Source organism: Hemitrygon akajei, chromosome 27 (genome assembly GCF_048418815.1).
Source record: "Hemitrygon akajei chromosome 27, sHemAka1.3, whole genome shotgun sequence".
Taxonomy (NCBI): Eukaryota; Metazoa; Chordata; class Chondrichthyes; order Myliobatiformes; family Dasyatidae; genus Hemitrygon; species Hemitrygon akajei.
In genome coordinates this window covers 54,153,431-54,165,848 of record NC_133150.1, presented here as the reverse complement: position 1 = coordinate 54,165,848, position 12,418 = coordinate 54,153,431, and the positions used below count along the sequence as shown (strand labels likewise).

Genomic DNA, 12,418 nt, shown 5'->3' with positions numbered 1-12,418 from the left:
GTCACAACCCCAAAAAATTGAATCAGGCTCGTAAGGCACAACCTGCCCTTGACAAAGCCATGCTGACTACTCCTAATCATATTATACCTCTCCAAATGTACATAAATCCTGCCTCTCAGGATCTTCTCCATTAAATTACCAACCACTGAGGTAAAACTCACTGGTCTATAATTTCCTGGGCTATCTCTACTCCCTTTCTTGAATAAAGGAACAACATCCGCTACCCTCCAGTCCTCTGGATCCTCCGCGTCCCCATTGACAATGCAAAGATCATCGCCAGAGGCTCAGCAATCTCCTCCCTTGCCTCCCACAGTAGCCTGGGGTACATCTTGTCCAGTCCTGGCGACGTATCCAATTTGATGCTTTCCAAAAGCTCCAGCACATCCTCTTTCTTAATAGCTACATGCCCAAGCTTTTCAGTCTGCTGCAAGTCATCACTACAATCGCTAAGATCCACATCAATACCATACCCCCAATACCATGTGCTTTAAGTTTGCACGCTAATCTCCTGTGTGGGACCTTGTCAAAAGCCTTTTGAAAATCTAAATGTACCACATCCACTGGCTCTCCCCTATCCACTCTACTAGTTACATCTTCAAAAAATTCTATAAGATTCGTCAGACATGATTTTCCTTTCACAAATCCATGCTGACTTTGTCCGATGATTTCACCTCTTTCCAAATGTGCTGTTATCACATCTTTGATAACCGACTCTAGCATTTTCCCCACCACTGATGTCAGACTAACCGGTCTATAATTCCCCGGTTTTTCTCTCCCTCCTTTTTTAAAAAGTGGGGTTACATTAGCCACCCTCCAATCCTCAGGAACTAATCCAGAATCTTGTGTAGCACCTTATCAAATGCCTTTGAAAATCCAAGTAAATGACATCCACTGCCTCTCCTTTGTCCACCCTGCTTGTAACTTCCTTGAAGAACTCTATCAGATTTGTCAGGCAAGATTTGCCTTGACGGAAACCATGCTGACTTTGACTTATTTTATCATTAGTCTCCAAGTACCTTGAAACCTCATTTTTAATAATAGACTCCAACACTTACCCAACCACTGATGTTAGGTTAACTGGCTTATAATTTCCTTTTTTTTGCCTTCCATCCTTCTTAAAGAGTGGAGTGACATTTGTAATCTTCCTGCCCTCCAATACCATGCCAGAATCAAGTGATTCTTGATAGATCATGACCAATGCATCCGCTACCTCTTCAGCAACCTCTCTTAGGACTCTGGGATGTAGTCTGTCTAGCCCAGGTGACTTAGCCACCTTAAGATTATTAGTTTGCCTAGCATTTTTCCTTTGTAATAACAATAGCTCTCACTCCTGCTCCTTGATACTCATGGACCTCTGGCACACAGCTAGTATCTTCCACAGTGAAGACAAGTGCAAAGTACCCATTAAGTTCATCTGCCATTTCTTTGCCTCACATTACTACCTCACCAAAATCATTTTCCAGTCATCCAATATCAACTCTTGTCTCCCTTTACTCTTTATATAACTGAAAATATTTTTGGTATATTGCTTTATATTATTGACTAGTTTGGCCTCATATTGCTAGTTTGCCCCCTCCTTATAGCATTTTTAGTTGCCTTATGTTGGATTTTAAAAGCTTCCCAATCATCCAACTTTCCACTCACTTTTGCTACCTTATATGCCCTTTCCTTGGCTTTTATGTTGACCTTTGTCAGCCACGGTTGCCTACCCCTGCAATTTGAAAACATCTTTCTCTGTGGGACATATTGATCCTGTGCCTTGTGAACCATTCCAAAAAACTTCATGACACATGACCTAACCTCTATCTTCTCAATCCATCCATTGCTTAGGGTCCCACAACTCAACCACACTAGTGCACCTTCCCAAGGTCTTAGGATTCTCTTTTACCTTCTCTGCCAGGGATATCTTAAGTCCCTATTTTTGCCCGCCTGATTCTCCCCATTCTTTGAACCTTCACTTGCTCTCATATCCCTATACCTGACCCATGTCATCTTCTTTTTCCCTGACCTGAGCCTCAACATCCCTCATCAACTAGGTTTCCATCATCCTGCAGCTTTGCCTTTCTCTCTAATCAGAGCATGTTATCCCTGAACTCTCTTTTTCTCACTTTTAAAACTCTCTGACTTGCAAACATCCTGTCCTAATCAACTTTTGCAAGTTCTTGTGTAATGCAATTGACATTAGTACCATCACAGTGCTAATGAAGGATATTGACTTGAGCAACAGTTCTATTATATTGAAATAACTCGAATTCAAAGTAAATTTATTATCGAAGTACATATATGTCACCACGTACAACCCTGAGATTTGTTTTCTTATGAGCTTACTCAGTAAATCCAAGAACGTTACAGAATCAACGAAAGACCACATCCAACAGGATGGACAAACAACCAATGTTGAAAAGAGAATAAACTTTGCAAATTCAAAAGAAATAAAAAGGATGAATAGTAATAAAGATAATAAATCAGTAAGCAATAGGTAAGGAGAACATGAGATGAAGAGTCTTGAAAGAGAGTCCATAGATTGTGGGAACAGCTTACTGATGGGGCAAGTGAAGTTCAAGCCCTGGTTCAGGAACCTGGTGGTTGAGGAGTACTAACTGTTCCTGAATTTGGTTGTGAGAGTCCTGATGGCAGCAGCAAGAAGAGAGCATGGCCTAGGTGGTGGGGATCCCTGATAATGTAAGCTTCTTTCCTGTTACAGCGCTTCCATGTAGATGTGGTCAGTGGTGGGGAGGGCATTACCAGTGATGGACTGGGCCATATCCACTGATTTTTGAAGGATCTTTGGGTCAAGAGCATTGATGTTTCCCTATCAGACCATCATGCAACTAGTCAACATATTCTTCACCACACATCTATGGAAGATTGTCAGCTTTAGATGTCATGTGGATTTATAGTCACAGGTCCCTACCACTGACACCCAGCCACTTTCCCAGCCTTATTTCCAGTGTGGGCCCCCTCTCTAGTAGGGCCATCCACATATGGCTGCACTGGTCACACTGAACAAGTTCTGTCTCACCCGAGCCCTGGGCTTTGTGGCAATTCCAGTCAATGCAGAGAGTAACTCAGCCATGTTGTCACCAGCACTGGGGAAAAGTGGAGAATGACCTTCCCACCACATCATACACAGAGGAACACTCCAACTGCCTTGCCCTCCCCTTGCAGCTGCTCCTCACTCACTCTTCCACTCACTTCACACCTACAAATGTGGTGTTGGTTCCCCTTGGTGGGATGTGGGCGGCAGAGTTTGTGGGAGGAGTGGGGAGTAGGAGACTTGGTAAGACTGACGTTCAGAATGCCATCTCCTGGTCTGCCTCCAGCACTGCGAGACAATCGGATCTCTCTGGTCTACTACTCATGGCACGAACTCACCATCAGCATCAGTAACATGAGCTTGAAGGACGAGGGCAACTACACCTGCTCCATCTTCACCAAGCCTGTCCGCACAGCAGTGGCTAGAGTGGAGGTCTGGGGTAAGGAACAGTCCCGTTATGTCTGACCCGTGTCCTGTGACCGTGTGATGGGAGAAATAAAGGGAGCTTCACTCTGAGTCTGACCCATGTCCTGGGTTTGTATGATGGGACAACGTAAAGGGAGTATCACTCGGCGTCTGACCATGGGAGTGTGTGATGGGACAGTGTAGAGGGAGCTTCACTCTGTGTCTGACCCAGGCACTGGGAGTGTGTGATGGGACAGTGTAGAGGGAGCTTCACTCTGTGTCTGACCCGCGTCTGGGAGTGTGTGAACGGACAGTGTAGAGGGAGCTTCACTCTGTGTCTGACCCATACCAGGGGAGTGTGTGATGGGACAGTGTAGAGGGAGCTTCACTCTGCGTCTGACCCATACCAGTGGAGTGTGTGATGGGACAGTGTAGAGGGAGCTTCACTCTGTGTCTGACCCATACCAGGGGAGTGTGTGATGGGACAGTGTAGAGGGAGCTTCACTCTGTGTCTGACCCGTGTCCAGGGAGTGTGTGATGGGACAGTGTAGAGGGAGCTTCACTCTGTGTCTCACCCATACCAGGGGAGTGTGTGATGGGACAGTGTAGAGGGAGCTTCACTCTGCGTTTGACCCATACCAGGGGAGTGTGTGATGGGACAGTGTAGAGGGAGCTTCACTCTGTGTCTGACCCATGTCCAGGGAGTGTGTGATGGGACAGTGTAGAGGGAGCTTCACTCTGCGTTTGACCCATACCAGGGGAGTGTGTGATGGGACAGTGTAGAGGGAGCTTCACTCTGTGTCTGACCTGTGTCTGGGAGTGTGTGATGGGACAGTGTAGAGGGAGCTTCACTCTGTGTCTGACCCGTGTCTGGGAGTGTGTGAACGGACAGTGTAGAGGGAGCTTCACTCTGTGTCTGACCTGTGTCTGGGAGTGTGTGATGGGACAGTGTAGAGGGAGCTTCACTCTGTGTCTGACCCGTGCCCTGGGAGTGTGTGATGGGACATTGTAGAGGGAGCTTCACTCTGTGTCTGACCCGTGTCCAGGGAGTGTGTGATGGGACAGTGTAGAGGGAGTTTCACTCTGTGTCTGACCCATACCAGGGGAGTGTGTGATGGGACAGTGTAGAGGGAGCTTCACTCTGCGTCTGACCCATACCAGGGGAGTGTGTGAGGGGACAGTGTAGAGGGAGCTTCACTCTGTGTCTGACCCGTGTCCAGGGAGTGTGTGATGGGACAGTGTAGAGGGAGCTTCACTCTGTGTCTCACCCATACCAGGGGAGTGTGTGATGGAACAGTGTAGAGGGAGCTTCACTCTGTGTCTGACCCATACCAGGGGAGTGTGTGATGGGACAGTGTAGAGGGAGCTTCACTCTGTGTCTCACCCATACCAGGGGAGTGTGTGATGGGACAGTGTAGAGGGAGCTTCACTCTGTGTTTGACCCATACCAGGGGAGTGTGTGATGGGACAGTGTAGAGGGAGCTTCACTCTGTGTCTGACCCATACCAGGGGAGTGTGTGATGGGACAGTGTAGAGGGAGCTTCACTCTGTGTCTGACCCATACCAGGGGAGTGTGTGATGGGACAGTGTAGAGGGAGCTTCACTCTGTGTCTCACCCATACCAGGGGAGTGTGTGATGGGACAGTGTAGAGGGAGCTTCACTCTGCGTTTGACCCATACCAGGGGAGTGTGTGATGGAACAGTGTAGAGGGAGCTTCACTCTGTGTCTGACCCGTGTCCAGGGAGTGTGTGATGGAACAGTGTAGAGGGAGCTTCACTCTGTGTCTGACCCATACCAGGGGAGTGTGTGATGGGACAGTGTAGAGGGAGCTTCACTCTGTGTCTGACCCGTGTCCAGGGAGTGTGTGATGGGACAGTGTAGAGGGAGCTTCACTCTGTATCTGACCCGTGTCCAGGGAGTGTGTGATGGGACAGTGTAGAGGGAGCTTCAGTCTGTGTCTGACCCGTGTCCAGGGAGTGTGTGATGGAACAGTGTAGAGGGAGCTTCACTCTGTGTCTGACCCGTGTCCAGGAAGTGTGTGATGGGACAGTGTAGAGGGAGCTTCACTCTGTGTCTCACCCATACCAGGGGAGTGTGTGATGGGACAGTGTAGAGGGAGCTTCACTCTGTGTCTGACCCATACCAGGGGAGTGTGTGATGGGACAGTGTAGAGGGAGCTTCAGTCTGTGTCTGACCCGTGCCCTGGGAGTGTGTGATGGGACAGTGTAGAGGGAACTTCACTCTGTGTCTGACCCATACCAGGGGAGTGTGTGATGGGACAGTGTAGAGGGTGCTTCACTCTGCGTCTGACCCATACCAGGGCAGTGTGTGATGGGACAGTGTAGAGGGAGCTTCACTCTGTGTCTGATCCATACCAGGGGAGTGTGTGATGGGACAGTGTAGAGGGAGCTTCACTCTGTGTCTGACCCGTGTCCAGGGAGTGTGTGATGGGACAGTGTAGAGGGAGCTTCACTCTGTGTCTGACCCGTGTCCAGGGAGTGTGTGATGGGACAGTGTAGAGGGAGCTTCACTCTGTGTTTGACCCGTGTCCAGGGAGTGTGTGATGGGACAGTGTAGAGGGAGCTTCACTCTGTGTCTGACCCATACCAGAGGAGTGTGTGATGGGACAGTGTAGAGGGAGCTTCACTCTGTGTCTGACCCGTGTCCAGGGAGTGTGTGATGGGACAGTGTAGAGGGAGCTTCACTCTGTGTCTGACCTGTGCCCTGGGAGTGTGTGAGGGGACAGTGTAGAAGGAGCTTCACTCTGTGTCTGACCTGTGTTCCTGGAGTGTGTGATAACCTTGTTTTTTGTGCACATCAGCTGTTCCCAAGAAGCCAGAGATTTCGGGATACCTTGGTCCAATTACAGAAGGGCGGACGATCACACTGATGTGTAACACCACGGGCAGTAGGACACTCCCTAGCATCCGCTGGTTCAAGGGCAATGAAGAACTGCCAGGTGAGCCCATGCACTCTGGGATACCTCTCCATGACAGAGACTGCCCACAGTATCTCTCCACGTCCTCTGGTGTCCTGTCGAGGGCACCTGACTCCGGAGTAAGGACATCCTATCCCATGGCAGTGATGGGGCGAGAGGGGTGGGAGGGGGAGTGTCAATGAGCACCTGAAACACAAGAGGGAAAGATCGTGGAGAGCAGGCATTTCGGAGTATGTACCACAGGCCATGGGGGACATATTGCGGAATAACAGGAATTAGGGAATCAGAAGATGTAGGGACCAGTGAGGGTTGACAAGGCACGGAGGGGGTGGAGGGGCTTATGGTGCCCAGGGGTGGGTGAGGTTACAGAGATATAGAGGGGCTGGAGAGGATTAGAGAGATAGGGATGGTGAAAGGGCCAGAGGGTTTTACAGAGGCTAGGACTGGTGTAGGGACCAGATGGGGATGACAGACAGGGATGGGTGTGGGTGTAATCTGTCTCTGTTTTATCGGTCTCTTCCCCTTTCTTTCTCTCTTCTCTGTTTTCTCCCACCATTACAATTTCTGTCCTCCCTCTACCTCTCCTTGTTCCACCCTCATTCATCTTGTTCTGCTGTGTTCTTCTTACATTGACCCCTCCCCCCTTCCCTCCCTCCCCTTCATTCCCTCTATCTCTCCCCTTCCCTCTTTCCACCCTCTCCCCTCTCCCTCTCCACTCATTCCCTCTGAACCCTATCCCTTGGCCTCCCTTCCCTCCCTCTTGCTCACTTTACTCCTCCCGTCATTACAAACCCCTTTCCTCTCTCTCCCATACCCTCACATCCCTACACCCCTCTCTCCTCACACCCGTCTCACTTCCCCTCCTTCCCCTTGCTCTCCACCACTCACTTTCTCATTCCCCCTTACTTTGCCTCTCCCTGCTCCGTCTTGCCTACTCCCCCTACACCCTCCTTCCCAATGTCACCCACCATCTGTTACCCCCAAACCATTCCCTGTCCCTTCCCAACCCCCTGCCCAGGTTACTCCACCCACCAGGGGGAGTCCACTGACCAGCAAACCTCTGTTCTCAGCCTGGTGAACATCACCGTGTCACGGGAGGACAATGGTGCCCTCATCATATGTGCACTGGACCAACCGGCCATCGACAACAATGACTACAGGACACAACAGAAGATTGAAGTTTACTGTGAGTGTCCATACTGTTGCCTTATCGAGAATCACCCTATGCTCTCCTAACAGAGCCAACCCACATCCCACTCATGCCAACCATTCACGCTCCCAACAGACCCCATCCCCTTCCCATTCACTCCCACTATCCACACTCCCAATGGACCCCACCCCTTTCCACTCACACCCACCATCCACACTCCCAACGGATCCCACCCACTTTCCATTCACTGTCCACACTCCCAACAGACTCCACCCCCTTCCCATTCACTCCCAATAGACCCCACCCCTTCTCATTCAATCCCACAATCCACATTCCCAACAGACCCCACCCCCTTCCCATTCACTCTCACTGTCCACATTCCCAACAGACCCCATCCGTTTTCCATTCACTTCCACCGGCCACACTCCCAACAGACCCCATCCCTTTCCCATTCACTCCCACTATCCACACTCCCAATGGACCCCACCCCTTTCCACTCACACCCACCATCCACACTCCCAACAGACCCCACCCATTTTCCATTCACTCCCACTGGCCACACTCCCAACGGATCCCACCCACTTTCCATTCACTGTCCACACTCCCAACAGACCCCACCCCCTTCCCATTCACTCCCAATAGACCCCACCCCTTCTCATTCAATCCCACCATCCACATTCCCAACAGACCCCACCCACTTCCCATTCACTCTCACTGTCCACATTCCCAACAGACCCCACCCGTTTTCCATTCACTTCCACCAGCCACACTCCCAACAGACCCCACCCCCTTCCCATTCACTCCTACTGTCCAACTGATAAAGTACAAAGGGACTCCACTCTGCTTTGAATCTCTCTGCCCTGGGTGATAGTGACATAAGAGATTCCTTGCACCCCTGAATTATCCCCATATCCCCCTTCCTACCCACTGTTTCCCACTTCCACAGACACTGCCCTCTGATGTATGGTCCTGTGGTGGGTTTCTAGGGAGGGACCATAGAACAAGAACAAGAGGTTCAGCAGGTCTGTTCTGACTGTGGTGCCAAATTAAACTTCCTCTCTTTGATCCGTTTATTCATATTGTTCTGTTCCACGTGCCTTCACATTCCGATTTAAAATTCTCTGAAGCCCCTTCACTGGGCTCGAATAGAAACTTGAATCTTTGCCGGCCCCACTAACAGCATGGGAGTCTGCAGTGAAAAGCCACCTTTCATAAACGATAGGCGTCTAAGGTCGGTATGATTTGGGGTTCAACCAAACAGGAATATTGTGATGTTCTGATTAAAGAAACCTTGATTTGAGTGAATACTGTATAAATACTGCCCATACCCAATTGTTGATTGGCAAGAAATAACAAATTGTACTCTCTATAAAGTTATAAAGTAAGTATATTTACAAACAGTTTTATCAAACAGTTAGTAGGGAAAAGAAAAGGGAAAAAAATAAAAGGGCCTATTACATAAAATAAAAGGACACAACATTCCTAAGTTGAGCATCATAACCGTTTTATCTTTATCTGAAAACCCAAACATGCTATAGCAGGACACCCTGCTTCTACAGAAAGCTACTAAATTAAATACCCTACAGCATTAGCAATAAAAATCTTAACCATGGCATTACACCTCCTGAACACCATGATCACCATTTGCTTCCTTTACCATATCTGGCAGCCTTTTCTCAACACCTATTACTCTCGGCGTCAATAACAAACATGCCTCCATCACCTTTAAATTTTCCTCCTCCCACTTTGAATGTATACTTTCTGGTCTGTGATATTTCAACCTCAGGGAAAGAGATTCTGTCTGCCCACCCTGTCCATGCCTCCCCTCCAACACGTCAGAGAAAAAAGCCCAAGTTTGTCCATCCTCTCCTTGTGGGTAATAACTTCAAATCCACCATAATGTCCTGGTGAGCCTCTTCTGCAAACTTTCCAAAGTCTCAACACCCTTGCTGTAGTGAGACAATTGGAAATGCACACAGTTCCCTGACCAAAGTTTTCTATTGCTGGAACATATCTCACTGACTCATGCTCTAAATGTTCTGAGCAGTGAAAGCAAACGTGAATACACCTTTACCACTCTACCCACTTGCATGGCACTTAAAGTGATCTATGGACTTGGCTCTCAAGATCACAGTCCCTTTGAGAGTTCTGATATTAACTGAATACTTTCCCCTTACATTTGACCTTCTACAGTGCAACATCTCACACTTGCCTGGATTAAACAGCATCTGCAATTTCTTCACCCATATCTACTGATCTATATCTTGCTGCATCTTTTGATAATCTTCTTCACTGTCTACAACTTTACTAACCTTTATGCTGCCTGTGAACTTACTAACCTACCTGTCTACATTTTCATCAAGGTAATTTTTATACATTACACACAACAGAGCATGTGGTGGACTGGTTAGTGTAACACTACTACAGTACCAGCAACCTGACCTCAATTTCCACCACTGTTTGAAAGCAGTTTGTATGTTCTCCCTGTGACCACATGGGTTTCCTCCTGGTGCTCCGGTTTCTTCCCGCAGTCCAAAGACATTCCAAATGGTTCGGAGGTTAATTGGGCAGCAGGGGCTCATTAGGCTGGAAGGGCTGTTACCATGTTGTATCTCTAAATGAATATATAAAACAGGGATCCCTACAGAACACCATTAGTCACAGACTTCCAGCCAGAATAATGTTCCTCCATCACTATGCTCTGTTTTCGCTGGGCAAGCCAATTCTGATTCCAAACTACCAAGTCACTATGGATCACATGCATGTTATCTGTACCAGCATACAATGAGGACCTTATCAAGATTTTACTGAAGTCCATGTGGACAACATCCACAGCCCTACCATCAACAATCACCTTTATCAGCTCCTCAAAAAAATCTATTAAGTTAATAAGGCATAACTTGCCCCACACACAGCCATGCTGACTGTCCCCAATTAGGCCATGCCTTTCCAAATGCACACAGTTGTTATTGCTAAGAAATCCTTTCCGATAACTTCCCTGGTACAGATGTGAGACCTGCTAGGCTAACACTACCTGGATCATCCCATTTTCCCTCCTTGAACAAAGTAAGATTTGCTGCTCTCTAGTTCTCCACCACATCACTTGTTGCTGGAGAGGCTATGAAGATCTTTGTCAAGGCCCCATATTCTCCACCTTTGCCTCTTTCCATAACCAGAGCTATATCTTGTTAGACTCTGGGGAACTATCCAGCTCAAGAGACTCAGCACCACCTCCTTTCCAATCTCAGAACAGCCTGATTCATTAGCACCCTCCATACCACTCTCACTGTCCTTCACATCTTTCACCTTGTGAATACCAAAGTAAAATACCTTGTCCACATCCTCAGGCTTCAGTCCTCAATTCTATCCTTTATGCTTGAGTGATCCAACCCTCCCCCTAGTTATCCTCCACTTGGTGATATAAAATATGTCCAAATTCTCCTAAATCCTACTTGCCAAGGGCATTTCATAGCCCTTGTCGGCACTTCTAATTCCCCATCGAGCTCTTACCTGCTACCTTTACATCCCTGAAGGGTCCTGTCTGATTTTATCTTCTTGAATCTTACATATGATTCCTTTTTATTTTAGACTCAATGCACCTCCTCTCTTCTTGCCATGTTTCCATGAAGTATGCCATGTCTACTGGTCACAGGCGCACTGATCACTCCCTCTCTCCTCTACAGATTCCCCAACTGTTGAGATCCGGGAGTCCAAAGCTGTTCCTGAGGAAGGTGCAGATTTTATGCTGCGTTGTATTGGACGAGGAAACCCAGAGTGAGTTAAAAGTACACGTGGAGGGTCACTCTGTGTCTGACCTGTGCCCTGGGGATGTGTGATGGGACAGTGTGGAGGGAGCTTCACTCTGTGTCTGACCCCGGGAGTGTGTGATGGGACAGTGTAGAGGGAGCTTCACTCTGTGTCTGACCCCAGGAGTGTGTGATGGGACAGTGTGGAGGGAGCTTCACTCTGTGTCTGACCCCGGGAGTGTGTGATGGGACAGTGTAGAGGGAGCTTCACTCTGTGTCTGACCTGTGCCCTGGGGATGTGTGATGGGACAGTGTGGAGGGAGCTTCACTCTGTGTCTGACCCTGGGAGTGTGTGATGGGACAGTGTAGAGGGAGCTTCACTCTGTGTCTGACCCCAGGAGTGTGTGATGGGACAGTGTGGAGGGAGCTTCACTCTGTGTCTGACCCCGGGAGTGTGTGATGGGACAGTGTAGAGGGAGCTTCACTCTGTGTCTGATCTGTGCCCTGGGGATGTGTGTTGGGACGGTACGGAGGCAGCGTCACTCTGTCTGACCCTGGGAGTGTGTGATGGGACAGTGTGGAGGGAGCTTCACTCTGCGTCTGACCCCGGGAGTGTGTGATGGGACAGTGTGGAGGGAGCTTCACTCTGCGTCTGACCCCGGGAGTGTGTGATGGGACAGTGTGGAGGGAGCTTCACTCTGTGTCTGACCCCGGGAGTGTGTGATGGGACAGTGTGGAGGGAGCTTCACTCTGTGTCTGACACCGGGAGTGAGTGATGGGACAGTGTGGAGGGAGCTTCACTCTGCGTCTGACACCGGGAGTGAGTGATGGGACAGTGTGGAGGGAGCTTCACTCTGCGTCTGACCCCGGGAGTGTGTGATGGGACAGTGTAGAGGGAGCTTCACTCTGTGTCTGACCTGTGCCCTGGGGATGTGTGATGGGACGGTACGGAGGCAGCGTCACTCTGTCTGACCCTGGGAGTGTGTGATGGGACAGTGTGGAGGGAGCTTCACTCTGCGTCTGGCACCGGGAGTGTGTGATGGGACAGTGTAGAGGGAGCTTCACTCTGTGTCTGACCCCGGGAGTGTGTGATGGGATAGTGTAGAGGGAGATTCACTCTGTGTATGACCCTGGAGTGTGT

General features: G+C 49.2%; 1 protein-coding gene across 4 annotated transcripts in view; it reads left to right on the top strand.

Annotated features, from left to right (window-relative positions):
- The window catches only part of cadm3 (cell adhesion molecule 3), a 46,153-nt gene that overhangs the window by 14,810 nt on the left and 18,925 nt on the right, over positions 1-12,418 (top strand). For all 4 annotated transcript variants that reach the window (XM_073031001.1, XM_073030999.1, XM_073030998.1 and 1 more), the window contains exons 3-6: positions 3,324-3,476; positions 6,265-6,402; positions 7,400-7,567; positions 11,215-11,305. In XM_073031001.1, coding sequence (XP_072887102.1) covers positions 3,324-3,476; positions 6,265-6,402; positions 7,400-7,567; positions 11,215-11,305 — 550 coding nt within the window. The remainder of the gene's footprint in view (positions 1-3,323; positions 3,477-6,264; positions 6,403-7,399; positions 7,568-11,214; positions 11,306-12,418) is intronic.